The 25867-nt window shown below is 37.4% G+C and overlaps 1 protein-coding gene across 1 annotated transcript; it reads left to right on the forward strand.

The window, feature by feature from the left end:
- Positions 1 to 6: 6 nt before the first annotated feature.
- Positions 7 to 25518, forward strand: LOC140145555 (uncharacterized). The gene is made up of 7 exons (XM_072167260.1): positions 7 to 144; positions 3349 to 3431; positions 6780 to 6951; positions 10930 to 10992; positions 13866 to 14069; positions 21144 to 22670; positions 24420 to 25518. Exons 2-7 carry the CDS (start codon positions 3421 to 3423, stop codon positions 24897 to 24899), a joined length of 2457 nt encoding a protein of 818 aa, XP_072023361.1. The 5' UTR covers positions 7 to 144; positions 3349 to 3420; the 3' UTR covers positions 24900 to 25518.
- The last annotated feature ends 349 nt before the right edge of the window (positions 25519 to 25867 follow it).

Consider the following 25867-nt stretch of genomic DNA (forward strand, 5'->3'; position numbering starts at 1 on the left):
GTTAATTGCGAAGTCAATGTCAGTCAGGTCACATAACAATCTCCATTGTCGTAGCCGAGAGAGCAACGTGAGTGCTTCTTACTGGACAAGAATTTGATTACTTTACTGGCGATGACCAGTGTTTACGGACACTTTGATTTAAAGGTACGTTTTGGACATCATAGGGTAGAAATTATATCCGTACAATAATATTCTGATACTGGACTAAAATTATGTGCGCAAATAGAAACAGCCATGTCTTCCAAAAGCTAGGCGAATATCTAGACATATAATAAACATATATTTTTTCACCAGGTTCGCCGCCGCAAATAATAAAGGAGACAAGTAGAAAAACTGATCCCGCCTGGGAATCGAACCCAGGACCTCAGGTTTACAAGACCTGTGCAACGGGAGCTTCGTCATTAGGCTGGTTGCAATTAGAACCTATAAGTGGTCACTTAACTTATATCCTCCCCGCAAGTAGCCCATACATATTTTGTGACTTTCGCATAAACCACAAAAATGGCTAATTTTGCAGTAATCAGCTATAGAAACCCTCCAAACCCGTCCACTAAAATCTCCTGCATAAGCGGCCATTTTGGATTGTTGCAAATAATAAGGCACTGTTCCACTATAATAAGGCACTGTTCCACTTTTTTGTGAGCTTTTGGGACATGGATGCGTGTGAATTTGATTCGGTTGCAATTAGTGGTGGTGGGTCGTTTCAAAATTTGATTGGGCTAATATGGTGCAAATTTTTCTGTAGTTTTAAATTCTCGATTTTTTGAGATTTTGGTTTCTTTATTATATCGGAGTATTTTGAAAAATCCTACCAAATCTAAAACACTCCATGCATGATATTCATTTGTACACAATAGATTACAGGATAAGGTCGTGAACGTCAGCTATAATTTCACGTGTCACTGGATCATTGCAGTCATTGTCATTGCATGGATATTTCGTGATCTTGTTTTTAAAACCAATGACCGTGACAGAAACAGAAACAGAAACGAATAGAAACGAGGAAAATGAACACGTACACGTACACAAGTTTGAAGCGTTTTTGAGGTCAATTTTTAACAGTTGGTAAACATCAAGTTGGAAAAGCAAACCTTTGGTATTTGAAATATGGTTCAGCAGATATTAATATCCCTGATTATGGCACGCCGTGCCCTATTATGGCACTATGGCACGCCAGAGTGGACAAAACAATTGAGAAAAACTCCACCGAGGAAAAAAAAAAGCACATTGAGAAAGAAAAAACTCGCGCTGAAAAAAAAACAGAAACTCTTCAAGAATAAAAAATATCATCGCAAAATAAAAACAAAACCTCATCGAGAACAAATAGGGTATTGTCCTATTTGGCGTGCCATAGTGGACAAAACCTTTAAAAAAAACCATTGAGAAAAAAAACGAAATCGAGGGAGGAAAAAACCCAACCGAGAATTAAAAAAAAAAAAAAAACGCATCGAGAAATAGTCTCTTCCGCAGCCGACCCCCCGCCAAAAAAAAACCCTGGCTGCGGAGGAGACTAATTTATTTATTTATATTTATTCATTTATTTATTTAGATAGAGGCTGTGCAATAATTATGATATGCAGAGAAGACTAATTTTTTATTTATATATTTAATCATTTATGCCCCCTGTATATTTATTTATGTAGGGGTTGTGCAAACATTATGATCCATGGGGAGGGGGAAATGTGAGGGGGGATTGATGGTCAGGCAAATGTTATTATATATTTTATTTACTACTTATTTTTTAAATATTATAATTATGTTCCCCCTTCAGCTGCCCCCAAAACCCCCTCCCCCCGTTTTACTTTCCCCAGAGCTCATAACTACTTGTACTCCCCCTGCATAAAACTAATTGAAATTATCTATATACATAAACCATTCATTTTGTTTATTTATTTGATACTTACTTATTATTTTATGAATATTATTTGTTCCCCCTTTCAGCTTGGCTAAATCCACCCCTCCCCCTTTTTATGCTCATAACTAAATATTTATTTGCACAGTCCCCCCTTCCGTGTAAAATCAAACTTTATAAGCCGTTTGAACCAAATTCATCCAAACTGACGTATACAATTACAATATATAATGCCACGACAATAATGCGTATGACGATCTACTTGAAACACTGGCCGAATAAACCATGCATCACGTACGTCAAACTGCCATATAACGCGTGAACGTGATGTATAATACACGTCTTCCCACAGCATCTTCCAGCCGTATAAGAGTATTTGAAAGTTCCCGCATAATATTTTGTGGCATTTTGATTTCTAGAAAAAAGGGAGGTCTTTGGGTAGCCGCATCTAAAAAGGGAGGGAGGTCATCGGGTATGACTTTTTTTTAAGTGGGTCATCGGGTATAGTCTACTTCAAAAGAGGGGGTCTATTGATAGGCACATACCATCACTTCTTTTTTTAGAAGCTATCCACATTCCTACATTATTATTAATCCACTCTGCAACTTAAACGCAATCACAGATTAACTTCAAACTTGGTATGGTGATAGTATATGGAGGCCTCATGTGCTGTATACTTTTGTGTCTTGTTATTTGCATATTTATGAAGTTGATCAGTGATTGCGTATAAGCTGCAGAGTGGATTAATGAAAATGTAGGTAAATATGCAAATGAGCGCATTAATATTCATAAACATGCAAAAAAAACTATACAGCACACCACACTGGCATATCATATCACTATACCAAGTTTGAAGTTGATCGGTGATTGCGTTCAAGCTGCAGAGTGGATTAATGAATTCGCTTCCGCCCGGACAGGCAAACAATGATCAAAACCTCAACATAGGTTGACCTGAGACTTTTCTTGTTTTAACGTAATGAACCGATGCCGTGCGGATAAATTTTGGTAATATTACAACAAAAATGTCATAATGAGAGAAAATATTTCATTTTGAAGCATCGTACCCCAAAATGTACTTTTGTGGCTACATGACTTCGCTCCCTCCTACAATCTTGGAAAAAAATCTTGGAACTCTTTCACGCCAAGAACGGAAACTGACACCTCCTCTCCCCGTGAATGTTGGGAAATGTCAATGTGTTCAGTGGTTTTCTAACATGTTCCAAAATTGATTGATGGGGAGAGGGGAAAGGTAAATCATTGCTGTAGATGCCATATTTGTTAATAAGCAAACCACACATTTTCATTATCAGTGCAAATTCTGCACGGAATTTCAACAAAGTGTACCAATTATTGTTGCAAGTACGCTTTTCCAAGATTGTAGTTTATAGGACGTCGTCGATCTTTGATATGTTAATGCAATATTTATACTGGGTCGATTTTGTTCTTCATCAAATAATTATTTACATTATTCTATAATGTTATTGTCATTGGTACAGATTTAGACCAGTCTCGAATCGAGCTCCTTACAACCACTGCCTAACCAGATCAAGGACTTACATACTAGCACAATGGATAAAAGGTAGGAACTAGAGTAAATACGTGAATGGCTGCATCCCGGGCACGCATCTTTATAAAATGGACTGGTTCTATTTTAGAAATATGTGCTTATTAAGGATCTAGCGGCAATTTCACGTAAAAGCTGGCAACTAGTTAATTCGGGTATGCTGAATTCAACTATTTTGTCTTCCAAGCTGTATTCAAACCCCGTGGCCCTAAAATGACCCCCAAACCCTGCATGATCATACGGGGGACAAAAATTAAACATGCCCCAAATTCACTAAAAAACATGTCAAGTTATTCGTCTGGGCCTATATAATGTCACAAAAATGTAACATATTTGCGCGTAGAACATATAGTACAGGGCGCTAAGGGGGTGACTTTTGGTTTGGGATCTTGTTTTCCTATATTAGTAGATTTAATGTTTTCTGGCACCCTTACACCTCAATGAATAAAACTAGAATTGGTTCCATTTTTTTCTATGCTCCTATGCTTCCCACGAGGGGTCAAAGGTCATAATGGGGCCAAAAGTTAATATCTTTTCTATCATGCTGTCACATATCTCAAATTGTTCCTTCATTGCTAGGAATAAAAAGTCAATTGTCATATTGCACTAGGATGCTTAGTTCAGGAGTTATAGAGTAAATAAGGTCAAATGTCAAATATCTAAAAATCGAAATTTATCTTAAATTAATAAGTGTTGATTAATAAAACAAAGGTTTTTAATCATTATTAGTATTTGTGGTATACTTAGAACAAATCTTTACTTAGCTTACAGGCATATTACACTAAAAACTATACGACTACAATTTGGTGACCTTTGGGACTTAGTTTTCAATGAGGTCGGCATTTAGGACCCGAAATTAAAATTAACAACGGTTTTACATGAAAACAGTAGGCCCTGGGAAATGGTCATCTCGCCGTGCTTTTCAATGGAGAGTTGATTTTGTGGTCTAAGCCCTTACGTGAGCTCATGATTGCCGAATTCAGCATATTTGAATTTGGACGAACATCAGGCTTTTTATGTTTTTGTTTTTAATTGAGCATTTTTTGACCATTTTTAATTCAAATTTCTCAAAGTTGGTCAAAATTAAAAAAAATAAAAAAATCGGGTCCTAGATATTTTATCTATTTTTTGAAAATTAATATTTAGTTGTTTTTATGTGGTCCGAAAAAAATTGAGTAAAAAACCCGGTTTGGGGGGGATTTTGTCCAAAAATGAGCATTTATTTGCCCACATTTGAACTCACAGATGAATTCATCAAGTCTTTGTCATTCTAAAAATGTAAACTTTTATATACTATAGACCAAACATTTAGTAGTTATGAGGCCCACAAGTTTTCATAATTCCAGGGTTAAGACCACCCTTAAACATAAGCTTCACTACCCCGCTTTTACATTTAACATGACCCATTTGGGGTCAGATGTCATCCATGAGTACTTTTGGCTAAAAATGTATTTGTTACCCAAAATGATACTTCTTCTAGATATTACGTAGTACAGAAATGAGTTGGTCATCGGCATCTGCTATAGTTGTGGTCTATAAGGTAAACATAGACTTGGAGTCAATGGTCATTAAGGGGATATTTCCGGTACATAACCAAATACCTTCAAAGTGCTTCTTTTCCTACATATTGACATGCGACTGACACATACACATTGACATTAGCTAGTGTCTATGGGGTAAACAGGGTTGATTACTGAAAATAACCTTACAGTTTACTTTTTGAAGAGCTTAGTTGCTTAAACGTGTTGCAAAAAAGTCCACAAAGTATAATTCTGAGAAAAACACGTTTTTCTGATATGGCAATTTTAACTTTGTTTGATTTTCTTAATATTGCTTGTGGGTTAAGGTATCATCATCATAAGCAACCAAAGCAATGGGTTTAGTTGAAATATTTTAATTTTGATTTTTTATTACGCCTTTTATTTTAAAAGTAGTGGACAGATTGACCCCTTTATGGACCCCCCCCCTTTGACCGTTTATAATCTTAATTTAGTGTGACAGCATTAAGAGTTGCCAACTGCTTTTCATATCAAACAGAATTCCATTTACTTTTTTAAATTTTTTTTTTTTACATTTAGCCAAAATGACTAAAATTCTCAATTATTTGGGATTTTCCGATAATTCATCGAAATTCAGTTTTTGCTAAATGTTGACAGAACACTTTTTATTAATGATAATTTTTGGGTTTAAATTCAAACGAACAGTGTTCTGTGACATTATTCAACAAAAAACATTAAATTGTGAGTTTATTTGTCTCTTATATAGCTGTTTTTGTTGAATTTTTCGCCCATTTTACGGAAAATAACAAGGGATTTCGGAAATGAATAGTTTGAATATCTCAGCAACGGACAAAGATATGAATGTCAAAAAAGACCAAAAAATGTATTTTAACGCGTTTAATACCAAAAATGCAATTTCGATCAGAATGATGCCAAAAATGCTCTAGCATTAGGGGCATATAGGATTATAATCAGATTTGGCTTGAACATAGCGAAGGTCTGTGTAGGGGTCAAAAAGTGGTATGTATAATTCTTAAGGTGGTATTGGAGGCATTATGAAAGTGCTCTAAGCATGTTTTAATTGAGTAGAGCAAAGCACACTTATCAATATGCCTTTTGTTTGAAGCAAATCGGACATACGGTTTTCAAAATATATCAATTTATATTTTCTTTGTATCTTATTGTTTTTATCAATAATCAATACAGTTAAAATGACTGGAGAAGCTCAATAACATATAATTTTTGCCAATATTTTGCTAAAAATCCATGCATAAATGTTCAGGGTACTTTTATTTTGCATACTTTTGCCTTGAAACTTGGTCAAAGTGTTTCTAATATGTTCTAATGTATTATATAGTGAATCCTCCCCTAATTTGCATATTTGCATAATTAATTAGCATTTATGCAAATTAGCTTGATCAAAAAAGTCAATCACAAATTTTTTCTGTGACCTATGGTTTTTGATCTTTGACCTCTTGAAATTCATAAGTAGGCATCAAATGCACGTTTTTAGTAATTTTGGTTATATTGGCCAAAATGGACACTTTTTCACCATTTTGGTTTGAATTACACTTTATATTATTATTAAACAGGTCTTTAATTTTAAGCTATTAAGAGAATTCAAATAGAAGGTAGTTTACATGGTAATGGCCATTTGTGCTCATTTTAAGCAAATTTCTCCAGTATGAAATTGACAAAACAAATTGTGTAAATGGCCATTGCCATAAAAAGTGTCTTCTATTTATGTGTACTTTCTTAGGGCCCAGCACTACTTTAAAGAATGCGTTTCCTTTCGTATCGTTTCGTTTGCCCAAATACAGTAAACAACTTTTTACATCTTTATATATTACATATCTACCTTCAGGACATACAATACACAAGCAGCAGCTGCTGTCTCCATCGGTACTAAGAAGAGACGACCATGGCGATTATTAACCCTGATCGGCTTTGTATGTGTCATGTTAGTAATATTCCAATTCTGGATAGTTGACGAATATATTGCCGGACTTCATATCGCTCCTCAACAAGTAAAAGAAGTACGAATATGAATTATAATATGTGATGCGATCAAGCAAAATCAGTCGGAACTCGGCAATAATAAATTTTCAGTTTCTTATATGATAGTAAAAAGGATTTACAAAGCTGGATTTTGCAGAAATCCCCATTGAAATTGAACAACCAGTTCTAAAGATATGAGCAATTAAAGCGCTTCCAAAACAATAGGAAACAAAAGGAAATATTTCCTTTGTATGGCTATATCTCACAATCAATATTTCCGAGTTCCGACTGATTTTGCTTGATCGCATCACATATTTCCCTATTTATCATTATAAATTGCATATAATATATTATGAGACTTGTCATGATTGTGTATCATCTCATTATTATTTTGAATTGTTAGTCTGCGATGTGTGATAAATCCTTTTATTCTAGCGAGTAAGCGTTTCCTTTGTCTTGTCTTGTCTTGTCTTGGTACTGTCCAACACCCACTGTGAAGCGAGTCAACCGGATAGGATCGTGTGTGTTGTACGGCTGCTTTGAAGGCTTTCTTGCCTTCGATGGTTGATATCGACTGTGGCAGAGCGTTCCAGTCGATTAGTGTTCGTGGCACAAATAAATATTTTTTTAATAAATAAACAATTTTTGTTACAATATATTTAGGGATTCAATCATGTTTCACCGTTGTTCATCACCGATTAACAACGATGCGTCCGCGTCGGACGCGAGTTGTTAATCGGCGATGAATAACGATGAAACATGGATAACCCCTTTTCAACAACGAAAACAAACTAAATATCGTCTAATTCACATAAATCTTTCATTCGGAATGTCCGTTTGTCATTACCGCTCAACCTTACAAGAAGATCGGTGATTTCTCTGTTAATATCAGGAATCTTCAAGCCTTTGCACTGGGGCTTGAGATTGGAATTCCAGTTTAGTTTCTCACGAAGTAAGGGCTAAGGGTAAAATTGTACAATTGTGTTTGGGAGTGGCCTTCTCTCATTTCTCCTTTTCCTTGATATTTTCTTCCATTTCTTGCTTTGTTTATCAAAGCTATCTAGGCCAGCATGCATTTTATTAGCATACACTGGCTATCCAGGCTTTTTAAAAGGGGTTCTTAAAGGAAGGTGACCTGATATATTTGGAAAATCAAATTCTTTAAAACTCACGTATAACATAATATGTCATCCCTTTCAAGCACTCATGCAAAAAGAACATGTAAATGTTTTTTGTAAATGTGACTAATTCCTAATGGAATTACCGACATTTGTACAGCGTGATATTGGTAGTCTACAGTGTTTTTATTAATGATAATCATCATGATCATTTAATATATTGATTTCAAGTGAAAGGCCCTATTTCTTCATAAACATATTGAAATTAGAAGTTCCAATTCAGTGTATTTCCGAAGATATCATCAAAAAACGTTGTATACCATATTTGAAACTAATTCGGCAGTTTTTTAATGTTTTTGTTCGTAAATATACCGATTTTGAACGCCAAATTTCAATATGTTTATGAAAAAATACGAGCTTTCATCTGATACCAAAAACAGCATTTTGATGGGGTAAAGTGGGGGATGAGATTGTCAGTCAGGTTACCCACCTTTAATAGCCCCCTACATACGCGTCACCTCCAAAGTGGGAGTGCCCCCCTAGACTATGCCACAGTCGAATTTTATTAAAAATATGTTGTTATTATTAGTCATGATGAACCCATTTCGTTGAACTCAAAATTATACTGATGTTTATTAAAATTAAAGTATTCAATAGTAAAATGGTCTTTAAAATATCAGATGATTAGTGACAATAAAAGTAATTGAATGCAACATTATCTTGCATAATTATAATGGCTCATTTTAATACTGAACAATTCTGATTTTGGAATCTACCAGTTTATTGATAGCGAACCCCGAAAATTCGACTATGGACTTTGAATTTTAAGCAGAATTTTACCCCGCGACTTTGCTCTCTAAAAACACACTGTCAAGCATACTTGTTTATCAGTCCATTAACCACAAGTACTAAGCATGGTATAGTACAAGACGCACAAGATGTTTGATGAGAGATTAACTTTCGCGTCAACACAAAAGCGCCGCAAATACCACATATAGTTATGTACGGTGTAGTTAATGGTAACGGCGCGGGCCCGGAAGCTTTAAACCATAGCGAGATATGGGCGACGAATCACAAGGCAGATCCATTTAAAGATGCATTACATCATGGCCAATTTTAGTTAGGCCAGAAATTGGCCTAACTCTCCATAGAGTCCCGTGTTAAAAATCTTAACGGCAAGGCAAAGTAAGTAGTCCAATTGGGAAGCTAACAAACAGAGGGAGTGCGGTGACTGAAAATATCAGATACAGATGTGAAAATCTATCAGTTGCACACAAATCAATATAAATCAGAGTTTTATGCTTAAATGTAATAGCCAGAGCATGCAAAATGGGCAAGTGGACTACGGAGAAATCTTACCCCCCCCCCGGGTTTCAGCACATCACGTCAAAGCTCCCATTGGGCGCCCCATTCCTTTTTTAAAGGAATTTTTATTTTTAGTATGAGCTTGGAACGGTCCATGGATTTCCAATGGATTAGCATGTGTCCCTCACGGACTAACCTGGGTAAACAAACAAACAAACAATAAACCGGTAATGTTTAGCTGTATAAAGGTACGAAGAGTTGTTGAAAGGGGATATAGTTATTTGATGTAGCTGTTCACGTGAGTTTCTTATAAGGTCACAAAACTATTTTCGCATGATTTCTCGCAAGCAAACGAATATGAATGAAATTTTAGTTTCCCATTGTATTTAAGACAGTGGCGTACGCAAATGCAGGGGGGCCGGCCAAGATTGGCTGAATTTTGACGTTGTCATTGGTTTTACACGTAAACACAAAAATGTCTCAAATTATTCCAAAACTGTACGTATGTTATTAAGCACTATTTTATCAGTCTAAATCCGTTGAGGTTCGCCAGTGAACCTCATTGTAAGTACTGTTTTTTGAATGTTTTGTATGAATAACGCACGGTATGTTTATGATATATACCTAAAATTTCCCCCATTTTGTATCACGGTTCGCGTGGTCTAATGGTAATGGGTCTCGCCTGCGGTGCACAAGGTCCCGAGATCGAGTCCCGCTCACTCCCGGCTATAATTTTTTTTTTTCTTCACATTTATTTTGAATCCAAAAATATTTATTTTTATGTGAAAATTTATACATTTACTGAGAAATATATTTTGTGCATTTTTTTTCTGTAACGGTGCCAATAGAGCTAAAAACACAACTCAGCACGGGGCGTCCAATGTCCAGGCAGTGTTGCCGTCATATTGTCTGTTTTGTTTACGATATTGGCTGTTGCCACAGTGAATAATGTAGTCCACCATCGTCTGCGCAAATGGTGGGTTGGATGTGTGTTCGGGGTGGCAGTGAGCCACGGACCCCGCTTTTGTCAGTCATTTGGGGAAAACGCCTAGTCGGTCAGGCGGCGGATGACATGATCGAGCCGGCAACTCGTGAAACCGCCCGGCCGTATGGCATTTTCCATATACTGGTTAGTTTTGTGGGGTTCATTATCGAACCCCAACGGTTTTACCTTTGTATTTATATTATTTATCAACATAGGCCTATTTGTTTGTGATATTTCAAGCGTTTTAAAATTTCAAAATAATCCCATTCAATTACACGGTTGACGATGAAAATTTACTGAATTTAGGAACTGCACGTCATACACCACCTGTAGTCGGTCAAATATTATGGTGGTACCACACGCCATATAATTGTTGAAACCGTTGTATGCGTTGCTGTTCGGATGCGATGTTGTAATGCTGTACAAGTTCTGTGAAATTTAGTCAACGTTTTTAAAAACGGGTCAAAAAGCGAGCCGAAAATATTGTTCAGTCGGGGGAATCGAGACCCGTGCCCCGGGCCAGTGCCCCACCCCCAAAACAAGTACACACACCACTGATTCGAAGTATTTCAATCCTGTATTTTGATACTTCACCTTTAATATTTCAGTCTTGTTCTCATCTGATATTTCATGCAACTGGAGATAAACAGATCAAAGACGCTAAGCAAATGGTAAGTCTCTGCAGCTAATTAATATATTGTATCTTACTCATGTCTCCTTCGTGCTGGTACAGGATATAAATAGTGAGTTACGAGTATGAAAGCAACAAACGTAGAACATTTGGTGGGGTAGGTGGTCAAGATCCATTATTATAATGTGATTGAGTGTGTAGGGGTGGAAGGAGGATGCAAGCTGATAAAACTCGACGTGGTATCAACTGCGATAGTCTGTATGTGACAGGTTCAGTGATTAGTAGGAAGAAAAATGTATTGACGTGTTACGGGTACAGGGGTTATGGTTAATGGTACCGAATGGGATTAAAGGATCACAAAGAAAAAATCGCAAGGGGGTACAAAGATGACAAAAATCACAAGTTTGTGGTTGCTGTTCAAGCTACATGTTATAATGTTGGGATGCGTGCATGTGGGGGTATACGATGATAAAATAGTAACTCGGTGTGGTATCAATCGCCATCTATCAATCTGATGTCGCCTGTTCAGTGATTCTTCTCGTTTTCAGTTCACATGCACTAAAATGCAAATCATGTTAAACTTAAAGTTGTCATATTTGGCAGAGTAATAGTACTTACAGTGCTGATTGATCTTGTCTATGGAGCCTCCCCCGCCGTTTAGTGGAAAAAGATAACACAAGCTCTCTCTAATCTAAGTGCGGTGGGCTTTTAATCAAAACAGCAAGCCCAAGAGCGTCAAATCGAACTGAACTGGCCATAAAAAGAAACTTATAATTGTTCACAAGGTCATATCTTAAAACTATGACCATAAAAATGAACAATTTTAATGACACACATGATTACTTCAATACTCTACTCTAAACACATGTCAGTAACCAAGCAGTTGTGAGTATTGAGATTGTATTGAAATCAGTCTTTTTGAATAGAACAAACACACTTTCTGTGGCCATCTTGTTACTCCCTACATTATGGTCATCAAAATGTTATGACCCCCTATTTTTCTTTCCAAAATGTATACCCCCCCACCGTCAGGGGCGTAGCCAGCCCTCTTTGCCAGGGTGGGCAAGGCTCCAAAAATTTCCCCCAAGTTAATAAATACTAGAGCGAAGCGAGCATAGGGAGTGGAGCGACCACTGGCGTGGGGTCCAGGGGCCCGCTTTAGGGCCCTTGGTGGGGGTCCAGGGGGCGAAGCCCCCGGAAGCTCATGGGTTTTGGGCATTTTTATACCACCAGGAGAAGCCTCCTTGCATACATTTGTAACGTTTTTATGTGAACATTTTGCCATGTAAAAATGTAAAGTTTTGATTTTTAGAATTATCTCACGGAAAATGAATTTACAATAAAGACCAATACAATAAAACAATACTGATATTCTTGAGTTGATAATAACAAGTTGTTACATTCACTATTACATTCACTTAAATTATTACACCTTTCTCCCCTTCGTTTTCTTTCCTTCTTCTTTACATTCTTCAATTTCTTCCCCCTTCTCTCAATCCTTCCCCCTTCCATTAAATTACTTTCCAATTACTTCCCCTTCTGTTCCTTAAGTTTCACTTTCCTTTCCCTTCCTTAAATTCCCTGTACTTCTTCATATTCTTTAATTTCTTCCCCTTTCTTACACTCCTTCCCCCTGTGCATGAATTGCTTCCCCACAATAAACATGCAAGTTGTTGTTTTTTCCTCTTTTTCCCTCTTTTGTTCCCCTTTCCCTTTTTTCTTCCCCCATCCTTCTTAGGCTTCCCTTTTGTTTTTTTCATTTCCCTCTTTTTTATTTGTTCAGGTTTCCTCTCTGTTGCTTTTCCTTCCTTCTGGACCCTTTCTTTCCCCATTCCCTCTTCATTTTCTCTTCTTTCCTTTCCCCTTCTTTCTTTTTTTCCTTTCTTTTTCCTTCTTTCCTTTCTTTTCCCCTTCTTTTTCCCTTTTTTCTTTCTTCTTACCCCTTTCCTTTCTCTTTTTTCCCTTCTTGCTCCAAAATTTCCCCCGGATTTTTCCAGGGTGGGCGAGTCGCCCACCCTGCCCACCCCTAGCTACGCCACTGCCCACCGTATATTTGGGACCTCCCTCCTAACCGCCCTGAGTACTACAAAACACACAAACAACTTAAGGGGGTACTACACCCCTGCCCAATTGTGTGCCTATTTTTGCATTTTTCTCAAAAAGTAATGCGCATTGGGGACAAGTAAGACATGTATATTATAGGGGCAAGGACTACAACTACTGCACTGGAAATTTTATTTCAGCACAGCCAACAGTTGTGGAGTTACAGTCAAAAATGAGGGAAAACCAATATTTGATCAATAAATCAATAACTACTTGCTTTGTGTTGCTGTATTTTCAAAACAGTAGTTGTAGTCCTTGCCCCTATAATATACATATCTTACTTGTCACCAATGTGCTATAATTTTTGAGAAAATTGCAAAAATAGGCGCAAAATTGGACAGGGGTGTAGTACCCCCTTAAGACCCGTGGCTAAGCATGCCCGGGGCTTGGCATGTGAGGGGTCTCGTGTCCGAATCCCACCCAGAGCAAACAACTTCTTTTTTGTTTTCTTTCTTTATTTTTCCCTTGTTGCCCTTCCAGTCGCCAAAAAGCACTTCGGGCGTTAGAGTTAATATGTTATTATTAAATACACGAGTGGTGCAGTTTTAGAAAGGGTCCACTACTAAAATATTGGACCTGCCTGTCGTCTATCACACGGTAGAGGATAGTAAAAAGAAAAATTCCTATATTTTATTCTCTAAGGGTTTATATTGCCTCCTTGAGCGACACGCAAACATGGCGGACTCTATATTCTTTGAAAATAAAATTCTGTCCTCTTGACAGATTAGCATGTTTCAGATCCTAGCACAACTTGCGAAACTAATTTTTTTAAATCGTAATTAATTATGATTATCTTTCTATCATGTAAAGCATTCTCCGGACGCTGCAAAGGACACATCCGATGATCGATGCAAGGTGCCTAGATTCGACCCCAAGACGAAACATCCTCCTTATGTCTCCTGTAAACGAGTGCAACCGGTACCAGGTTCATGTGACACGGCTCGTAAGCTATTCTTATCAAAGCCGAAGCTGCTGTGCCCTGATCAGCGGGAGTTACGTATTTGCCAAATACAGGTAAAAATTACTTTAGTAAAGGGTGACGAAAAAAACACCCTGATCTACTTGCCCAACCCACCCAGAAAAATGACATCTCTGATAACGGGAAATACTGGGAAATACTTAAAGTAAATACCTCGACAAATACTGGTTTGGCAATATTTTATATTTTGGAAATGTGGTTTTGTTCATATTTTTTAATTAGATGAAGTATTTAATTAGATGAAGTGCTTTAATTACAGTAAAATTTAAATTTTAAAATTCATCACCGATCTAATGCTTGCTAACACGTCCCGTGAATGTCAGCTCGTGTGTTTAACGCATTATTATCGAATCGGTGACGTATAAATTGTATGCAAATCGCTGTTCGTATTACGTCTTGACGTATAAACTGTGTGCATATCGGTATATCGCTCATTCTACAAAATCCGGTGCCAATAGCCTTTTTTCCATTCTTTGGTCCACAAAAACTTTGTCGAGCATTTAGGGCATCAAATATGTTGTTTTTCTGGTAGAACTCAACGAGATCTACACGGACATATATAGTTTTCCATACTTTAAATGCTTTCTTCAGCCTGATTAACCCTTGCAAAGGCTCAAAAATCGCTAAAAATGTGTTTCCACAGCTCAAGGTTAAAGACCACTAATAGGCCTGGGCGATACATTGAAATACGATGAGGAACTATTTGTTTTCATGGCATTCGAAAAGACTGCATTAAAATCGCTGAAATTGATCAAGTTATATAGCCAAAAAGTACTTTTTAGAGTTTGATGCTTCAAAATGGTACATTTTCTCTCATTATATGACATTTTTGATGTAATAGTACCAAAATTCATACGCACAGCTTCGGTTTTTAGCAAATAGTCGCCTTATCATATTGTAACTTTCAGCTTCGAGGGCGCACTGTCATTTTAAGGTGTTTACGGTTCAGTGCGTTAAAACAAGAAAAGTCTCAGGTCAACCTATGTTGAATTTTTGATCATTTGGCATCTAAATCATATAGTTTCACCTGATATTGGTGGCATTGAACTGTGAGAGTTCTGAATATGAGAAAATTCCACCCGAAATTAGGCATTTTCCCATTGAAACCCGTGTAATACATAATTAGTGGTATTTAACCTATAGAAACACTGAATTCTATGGATCTAATATTCGTCATGGAGACTTTTCTAGCTATTTTTTGCTTACATTTCTCAATATTTAACTGTATTTGCCCTGGCAAGAAAACGTGCATCTTCTTCGACTACTAAGGTATGTTTTTAGAACCCGTTGAGGTAGTAACGGGTTGAGGGGGGGGACTTGTGGCATTAGTATTGGGTTTACGGCTGGTTTCTGTGATTTCAGGGCTTCTAAATTCAACAACCTTCGCTTGCCTGCGTATACATATAGAAAGCTTAATGATGATGAAAAATCAATGTTGATGATCATATAGACATGCCACTTTGTTAATTAGACCCACATGCACATTTTGTTGGTGATTTCCTTGCCCTAAATAACGTACATAGGCATATACGTGTAAATACAGTATAGGCCTAGGCTAGGCATTTTGCTTAAGCTTTAAGGCGCATGTAAGGCCTATAGTCACGTGTAAAATAAAACCTAGTCTTTGTGTACACGTTGTCTATGGGCTTCTACAGCATCTTGTGTGGCCTCACTCTATCCTAACTCAAGCCGGAACCCTAACTTGATCTATAACTCTATTTTAAACCCATATCTAATCCTCGGACCTAGCCGTATCTCTATACCTATCCATGAGCCTAGCCCTATAAAAAACCCTATTCCTAATGCGAACCTGACCCTAATCAACAATTCTAACACTAAACAGCAAGCCTAAATCGGAACACTAACCCTAAATCAATCTTAATCTGATCTGATCGTGCTAGGACAGGCTACAGATACGAATCTCCAGATATAGTCCTAGGATGAAGCAAAAACAGCGAAACAGTCATCATACAGGGTGTCCGAAAATTATTGATATTTTACTCGTCATGCTGTTTTCCAGAAATTTTCTTGTTAAAACATGTCTTGCAAATGTCAATGTTTACATTCATGGCATTTTACCGAGATTTGAGCACCTTTGTGCTTATATAGGTTAAAGACCACTAATAGGCCTGGGCGATACATTGAAATACGATGAGGAACTATTTGTTTTCATGGCATTCGAAAAGACTGCATTAAAATCGCTGAAATTGATCAAGTTATATAGCCAAAAAGTACTTTTTAGAGTTTGATGCTTCAAAATGGTACATTTTCTCTCATTATATGACATTTTTTGATGTAATAGTACCAAAATTCATACGCACAGCTTCGGTTTTTAGCAAATAGTCGCCTTATCATTATTGTAACTTTCAGCTTCGAGGGCGCACTGTCATTTTAAGGTGTTTACGGTTCAGTGCGTTAAAACAAGAAAAGTCTCAGGTCAACCTATGTTGAATTTTTGATCATTTGGCATCTAAATCATATAGTTTCACCTGATATTGGTGGCATTGAACTGTGAGAGTTCTGAATATGAGAAAATTCCACCCGAAATTAGGCATTTTCCCATTGAAACCCGTGTAATACATAATTAGTGGTATTTAACCTCAAGTGTCACATCTAACCCTAAATATTTTCTTTGAATAAATGCGATTTCTTTACATATTTGTTGTTTTTTAATTAGATAACGCACCATCATATTGTTTATCAACATTATTTTTTAGCGATTAAAATGTCTTTGTGTAATTCTAAAATAAATTGCACTTTCCACCAAAACACTGTGAGCTACGTTACCCCTTTTTAACACACGTTATTGGAAAGAAGTAAAATAGAGGTATCAATGTAATTTGCGGTTTTTGAAAGGAAACACTCATAGGTTTTTAAAAATCACAGTAAAAATCGTGATGCTGTAGCATTTTTGGCATAGAAATGTTGTAAACATTGAAATTTCGACCGACCATGTTAAGATTGGTGAGCTACGTTACCAGGATTCTATAGTATGCACTTGTATTACATGTACTTCCTAATAATATGTGAAAGCTACCAGTGGTAACCCCATTTATATTAGAATTAACCGACATAACGTTCTAACGTTCGCAAATCACATTAAAAACATTAAAAACCAGTGAACTACGTTACTGTGAGCTACGTTACACACTCATTTATGCATCTTCAAAACTTCTATGAAATGGTGAAATCTGTTTTACATTTCACTCAAGTGATCTTTAATTTGCTTTTTATGACCTTGGGTTGAGTAAAAACAGCCCATTTTATAGTCGGTAACGTAGCTCACATTACATTGAGTTTTAGTGTTAAAAAACATCATGACTTCCTGAAAGAAAAATATGCAAGTGGTGTTGGCAATATTTTACATCTGAAAGTAGTGATACATTTACTTTTAAAAAACACAAAAAGCAGGTCTTTTTGAACAACTTTTATTTTTTCAATTTTTTTAGTGGATTGGCACCGGATTTTGTAGAATGAGCGATATTCGTCTTACGTCTTGTTTGTATATCACAGCTGCGCGATGCTTCGTGTAATAAAACATGATAGAGATACTATAGGCGGGCTAATACACGTATTGTAGGCACTGGAATGAAATTTCAATTTTCGTCGTTAAAAGGGGGCAATGTGATCAGTGAAAAATAACATTGAAATAGGAATCTATTCTTTATGCAAATCACACATGTTATAATTATTAAGAAAAAGAAAACACTTCATGTAAAATTCCAAATTAGGAAAAGTCACAAAATTAAGGTCCAATCCCTTGAGGAGATAATAGCAAAAAGAACCATCAATGTAATGTCTATTTAGCATATTCAGCATTTAAGGGAAGGTATTTAAGTCCACTTTTTACATCGAAGCCAAATTCTTCGCACACTTTCGAAAATCCAAATATCTGGATGCCAATAATTACAAGCTGCCTACCCAGTAAATTATTTTCCCTGATTTGAGGGCCAACATAAATTAAATTGCCCACCCAGTAAATTATCCTTATTTGCCTCCCTGCTTCTGGGTCTGATCCCCTGGATGAGACAATCGAAGGTCATGAGGCCATGGGAAGGCCTGAGGGCGGCATTATCTGGATGTGACCAAAATAATGAAGCCTATTCCGGTATATTCTGTTCAAGATGGCAAACTCAACACCCGGAGGTTTGCGGATGGTGGTGTTTTAGATTCTGTCTCTGCGTGTTACTCCCATTATCTAAATCACCATCTCAAACGTGATATCCAGGTTTCCGCTCCGTAGACATGGTCGAGTAATATGATAAACCAACGATATTGTATAGCTTAATCTTGCATCTTGGTGTTGGTTTGGATGTCCTTAGCGCCGCAGATACTCTGTAGTTTCTGCACAGCTCCTAGGGCTTTGCCTATACGTGGTTTAATATTTTCTGATCATGATCCATTTTCGGTGATCTTTCCTCCCAGGTAGGTAAACTCCACCACCTGTACAGTAGAAGCTTAGTATTGCCAATTGTGATGTTCAGGTGGATGTCCTCTTTGCCTACGACCTGGACTTCTTTATTTATTTTGCTGATATGTTTTGATGGATGAGGTTTTAACTAGTGTTTGGAGGTCTTCCCTGTTAGAATTGAGTGCAATGCCATCTGCAAATCGTAGGTTATTCACCACTTGTTTTATGTTGGTACCGTGCAGGGCGTACACCATAGCCATCTCCAGTAGGATGTAAACCACTCTGATAGTTCCACATTTATCTTACAGTGCTTGCAGGTTTCTTGTAGAGGGATGTCAGGAGACAGATGATTTTATGTTGGAAACTAAAGATCCAAGTGCCTTCCAAACTCCTTCCTGCCACACTGAGTCGAAGGCTTTTTCGAAATCGATGTAGCAACAGAAAATACCCTTCCTCTTTTCAAAATGGTTCTCTACTATTTGCCTGTGGGGGAAGAGTTGGTCTATTTAGTTGAACGTCCTGGTCTAAATCCTACTTGGGACTCAAGCAATCAAGCTTATCTTTTTTCTTATAAATTGGTAAAATAGCCATCCCCATTCATCTGGGAAAGTTTTGCTGTCCCATATTTTGGTGCACGGTATATGTAGGATTTTAACTCCTGCGCTCTATCCTGCTTCCTCAGCCGTGATATTGTCATATCCCGAGGCTTTGCCACCTAACAGCTTTTCAACGGCACTTTCACAGGACCGTCGCTAGACCATTTTCTCAGGGGGGGCCGAGTAACAAATTTTTGATGGTATGGCCTCTTTTACCGTTAGCTGACACCTGGGCATGGCAACATCATTGCCACCCCTGGCTCATCGGATTGAAGACACCCTCTCCCATAACTGGAAGTTTTTTCCAAGCTGTCCCCAACATTCCTTTGCCAGGAAAAGCGCTTCACCGAGTCCACTGACCTGCTACTGATCTGCTACTAAAAGAACATTACCGGGACAAATGCGCGCGAAGGGCGCAAACAATTGTATATAATGTTCATGCTTAAATGAACAAGATTGAGGACAATTGTTTCCTAAAATCGTGCCAAAGGAAGATGCGTAAGCCTTTTACAGCTTTTGGATAATTTAGTCCCGGTATTTTGATCCAGCTATTACGAGTTTTATGCTTTTTCCAGGCATCAGAGGAGCTGCCCTAGCACTCATATTTATGATTTCGAGATGAAAAAAAAAGGAATATACAAGGAGACGTCTCACAGATCTACTCACAGAATGACTTCACTGAGATAAATGCGCGCGAAGTTTGGCGTTTGGAAATTTGGCATTTTAATACTAAATGGGACAAAATTGGATCTAAAATAGACCAAAACAGAACATTTCTGTCCACTGAGCATGGGACTGACTTGCCACCCTGCCCCATGCAGTGCCGGACTTGCCTTTTGGAAGCCCTTGTCCAGGCAAAAATTCGGCGTCCCCCAACCTTACCGTGATGGAGACATAAGTGTACTCAAGTAGCCAAGTTTTGATTAACAAATAGACCAATAGGGCATACTATATTAAGATCGACGGTGGTGGAGACGAGCATATTTTGTTCTGATATGAGACATTCGCGCGCGAAGCGCGAGAAAAATGTTATATTTGCAGACAATTTTAGCCCAAAATAAATGTGAGTTTTGCTATGTACAGAGTCAGTGCGCGCGATGCGTGCAAAATTTTGCAATTTTACCATATTTTGGTCCAAAACATGGTGTTTTGGGGCTAAAAAGTAACATCCACAGGGCAATTTTTGGAGCTGTGCCCGGGCCCATCGGGCCCAATAGCAAATCCGGCCCTGGCCCCATGGCCAATCTTCATTGGTGCTCATGAATGGCGCGGTGCGGAGGGGTAATCATGGGATGCGGACATATTTTGTCGATCTTGCAAAATCATTATTTCTTTGTCCACATCACCTCAACATGCCTGGCCAACATCATTTTATGCCCACAATATACCGGTCCAATAATTACCAACTTATTGTAGTTTTTATCCCCTCTCTCTCATGTGCTGTGAGACACATTTCATACTCTAACCCCTCTTCTTAGTCAGCCAGTAGTTTTCAAATGAATTTTGGAATTAATTCTGATACTGGAACTTACTTTTACATCTTTGCTACGTTGCGTCTGGAACAACCAGATTTCATCGGAATGTTGACGCCTCTATGTGGATTTCTGCCCAAATTAACCTCATATTTGGCCATTGTAGACCGAAAAGAGCAAATTTTGGCTCATTTATTCCTCATTTGCACCACATTTCATCAGTTCAGCTTCAATATGGCAAAATATTTCGGACAAAGTACCAATGAACTTATGCTGTCGCCAAAAAGGTGCTTAATTAAACACCCCACCCCCACCTCAATGTTAAAACTACGCCACTGGCCCTGTCCCATGCATGAGATAAGTTAGAGCGGAGTCATGGGAGTCCCCTTTCTAGTTGAGTGATGTTGCTCAATGCGCTCCCAAATGGCTTCTTTTATGCCTCTACTATGCCATGTAATGAAATTCGATATTTCAACAATTCAGTGATGTCATTCAATGAGATCCATCATTGAATTAGTGCTTAATTTCCCTTCTTAAACCATGTTACTATTTTTTTGTATGTTTCATATCTGTATTTTATTTATTTATTGTCTTATTTTCATTTGTTAAATTTTATTTGATTGTATACAGAATAACAACACTAGCCATGGAGTCAGTTGTACCAATAACATGTGTGCATCAGACATATCGCTAGGTTTAATTAACCCACTTGATGGAACTCTGGCATGGAGTATATACCCCGACATCAATGACTTAGAAAATGCTGTCTTTGACCTTCTTAACAAGAATGCGAGCAACGGCAACTATGGATTCTGCTATCTGAAGTGTAAACAAACAAAAGACAAAAAAGATGGCAGTCAGTTGCTTCTTATACCACAGTACTTTACCCAGAATACATGTGACGGTTCAACTTGTGATGATGCAATAAATATTAACGTCATCTGGCTAGATTCAACATCGCATAGTCATTTCTTTAGATCATTGCCAAAATCTGTCAAAACATTAAGAAATACCAAGGAAAAAAAACTTGCTCACGTGTTTAATTATGACCTGATGCAATCTATGAAGGGAGCAACTTTAAATAATACTATTATGTTTACATTGGGAAATCTCAAGGCTAAGACAGGTATCGGCAAAATATTTAACTTGTTCCACAATGGCGGATACTACGTGACATGGATAGATGATCTTTGTTGGACATCGATGATGAAAGAATCTCGAAGATCAGGACTGGGCAGATTTTTTGGTATAAACAAGGAAGAAAAAAACACTTCTAAGGCTTGGAAAAACCTTCTTGAAAAGTTGAAATTGAAAGGTGTTAACCAAATAGCGTTATCTACAGCAAATTGTGAGATTTTGAAAAGCAACGGACTTTTAACTCCTTTTCAAAACGAAGTAGCAGGGAAACCGATATGCTATAACGGGAAATATCATGCTGACTATATACTCTCCTATCTCGAATCGTTACAGAAACAATTAACGACATGTAAAAGACCGTTTTTTAACTACTTGGATTTCAACGTAGGCCACGATTTTAGTGGACTCAGAATTCAAACTTTAGATGAAAGATTGGCCAAATTTATTAACTTCCTTAACAACCAAAGCAATACATTTACTTTCATGTTTGGAGATCATGGATTGAGATACGGAAAGTTTTTGGAGACGGCTGAAGGCAAAGTTGAAATGGGTCATCCGGTTTGTTTCATTCATGCCTCAAAGAACTTAGAAGAAAAACTGGGAAAAGATAAAATGGAATCTTTGCGATTAAACCAGGATAGACTGATTGATATTGTAGATTTGAGACAAACTCTGTTCACTTTTTCACCTGATGATGATAATTCTATTTTTGAAATTGACAAGCAATATGACACGCATCCCAACGGCCTGTTTCATCCAATTGATCCTAAGAGATCTTGCAGTAGTTTGGGAATACGTTTAGAAGGCAGCAAATGTATCTGCTCATCAGAAGGTCGCACGAGTCATATAATGTCAAATGACACCAGAGTGAAAGTACTGGCAGATTTTGCTTTGGGAGAGATCAACAACATCCTCCAAGACCAATTTGTTTCTGCGAACAAAGAAAGTGGATCTGGATTTGGTTCATGTGAACGACTAGTCGGGAAATGGATTGATAACGTGATGGAATCTTATAACCATGTAAGTAAACCGTTACCATAGTTACTGTGCATTTAAAGAAACATTACCAATCTAAGGAAAACAAAAAAAAAAAAAAATATTGGGAAACCTTTCGGCATGTAGGACTTCAATTACTAATGCTGTAGCGTATGACTGTATAAGCACGTTTACCAAAAATCTCAAAGGTCGAATGGTATGATAGATAGTTTAGTTGGAAGGAGGGCGTAGCGTGCATCCTCGGAAACTTCTAATCAATAATAATTTCTAGATCAGAAAACATGCGTAGAAAAAGATAAGCTATGTTAAATTTTTTTAAGTGTCCAAATTTCATACAACCGGTTTGAAATTTGCTCAGATTTTGTCAATGATCACGCTGAAGTATTTATCTGGTCATAACGAATCAGAAAAAAGTATAGTTTAACCTATCTGCGACTTACTGTTCTTGAGTTATAAGCTGAAAGGTCAAAATTGGGGGTGGTCAGTTTTTTGGCCACACAGGGGTCAAAAACTAAAAGTGCTCAGATTTCAATGAAAATGGTTTCAAATAAGGAATAGTTCTCACCTTCTAGAATGCTTCGTCACCTAGGAAACATAATAAAATATGTCATGGTCAAAAAACTGCCCTATAGAGTACAATTTGGGTTTACCTTTATTGTTGGATTTTGGCGATGACCAACAATTTGAGACCATTTTCATTGAAATCGGCGCTCTTTTAGTTTTTGACCCTGTGTGGCCAAAAAAAACTGATCACCCCTCCCACCCCCGTGTTGACCTTTCTGCTTATAATTCAAGAATTTTATGTCATAGATAGGTCAAACTATACTTTTTCTGAATCGTTATGACTCGAGGAATACTTTGCCGTGGTTTTGACAACATCTGAGCAATTGTTTTACCTGTCGTATGACATTTGACCCCTGTTGACCCCTAGGGACACTTTTTGAGTTTTTTAACAAAGGTTATCTTTTTTTTACGTATGTGTTTCTGATCTAGAAACGTGGATTAGAAGTATATTTCCAAGGGTGCCCGCTAGAGCTGAATACAGTCCTCTTAATTGATTATGATCAATGTTGGTTATTCAAGCTGCGAGTACGTGGAAGGTTTCGTCATAACTTGGGCTTAATACAGGGGCGTAGCCAGAGCGGAAACAAGGGGCAAATTCCCTCTCCCACCCCCACCCCGGATAAAATGGGGACGGCAATCCTTAAAATGACTGAAAATGGCTCAAAAAATGACAAATGGGGACGAAAATTTGGCTTTGCCACCTCATATTAAAATCCTGGGAGATTAATTATTTTAAGCAGCTTTTGCGTTTTTTCAGGAAAGGTTCCTGCGAGCTTTCAAAGAGTCCATGTTGACTCCGTAATCCAAAACAATATAGGGTTTTCCAAACTTGTTTTAGTCTGTAGACACAAATTCCGCTATGGATATCCAGTTTTAGGACTCATATATATTATCATTTGACCTATAATCTGTAAAATTTGAAAAATATAATGTTCTGCCACAATTTATTGCATTCAGCATTGGCCTTAAGAAAAACATCACCAAAACCCCGCCTATCGGGGACCCGTCTCGATCTGAAAGCAACTGCGACATGCTCACCGGGCAGAAATGAATAATACACAATTATTCATGTTGTTTCTGGAAGTGGTCAGTCATTCTTCACTTATTATCATACAGACAGACGATATTTTACAAAAAAGTTATTTTTAATGCATAAATGCAGCGTATTTTAGCTAATAATTACTATAAAATATAATGCTTTCTTTACAGAATATTATGGTAATAGAAATGAATCTGCATTTACCAGGAAAGTTACCTACTCCAGAAAAAGACGAGATTTTCTTCGTATCTGTACAAGTAACTTCAAATTCACAAGATGGTCCGTCACTGGTACTCGCCCACTACGAACGGACATCTATATATGGCGTGTATGATGAATGTTGTGATGAGGGCGTCGAGGGTAGATTATGTATTTGTTCGCCATCCAATAGGTCTACTACCACTAGGCAATGGCATCTACAGCCTCCAGTAGTGTTTGGTACAATAACTACAGTAGTTAGTCTGAATCAACATGTATTTATTTACGAAAGACGATCACCCTATGGGGTCATTCTAGAAGCATCTTGTGACCAGCCAAATGGAGCATACGAGATAGTGCTTCTTATTCTTAACACATTAAATATTGTATCTTCTGCTACATCACATCAACAAACAACGATAATAAAGTATCAGAGATATATTTTTTCTTAATGCGTTTTACCAACTAGATCCTTTACAAAAATGGTCATTAGAATACGATGTGCAATTCAGACAAATATTTTAGGCATAGACGAAAACTCTACACGATACAATAATATAATCATGAAATGTTCAATTTGCACCCAGTTATGACATTGTTTCATCGCTGCCTTTGTTCTTGTTGCTTGGCTGATTATTCGTGGTGATATATGCCTTAACAAGCTTTTGGAACAACATATGATACAAGACTATGGCATAGTCTATGTATTACTATGTTATATTTTGATAGTATGTATTATTCACTGAGCGTGTTTGTAGTGAGCCAGATTATCCGTTGTTATGCGCTTATCATCGTATAAGTACTTCAATATCAATTGCCATTGCATTGTAGTATTTCCGTGATAAACTACTACAAAGTACTTAAAGTGTATTTTGGTCAATCATACATAATAATGCTATTCTAATTTAATTATATTGATTTAATTGTTATTGCCTAAATGTATTGATATTTATTTATACCAATGACTCTTGTTTACATTTAATTTTATTACTTTGTTGAGCTGTTAGTATCACTTGTATATTGATGTTGATGATTGATGAAAATAAAATATGAATGAGTAAATGAATGAATGAATGAATGAATGAATGAATGAATGAATACGATGATTCAGAATATGTGTCTCAAAGAGGCGAGGAATTTGTTCTTTAGACAGGTGAGGGTAGAGTGACTGAAGAATGCCTCTCAATATACAATGTATATGGGTCAATGCGCAAGACTGTGAAGAGCAAGTTAGAGGTGTTTAACCCAGTTGTTAAGAAACCACAAGACCACGTCAGCCTCGTGGATATGGGGCCCGGGCACTCTCACTTTGGAGGTTACGCGTATGTAGGGCTGTTAAGACCCCCCTTTTCAGCGTCGATGTCACCCAAAGACCCCATATGTTTTATGAACACGTCCCCTTACAAGTTTAATTTGAACA

Source organism: Amphiura filiformis, unplaced genomic scaffold (genome assembly GCF_039555335.1).
Source record: "Amphiura filiformis unplaced genomic scaffold, Afil_fr2py scaffold_389, whole genome shotgun sequence".
NCBI lineage: Eukaryota > Metazoa > Echinodermata > Ophiuroidea > Amphilepidida > Amphiuridae > Amphiura > Amphiura filiformis.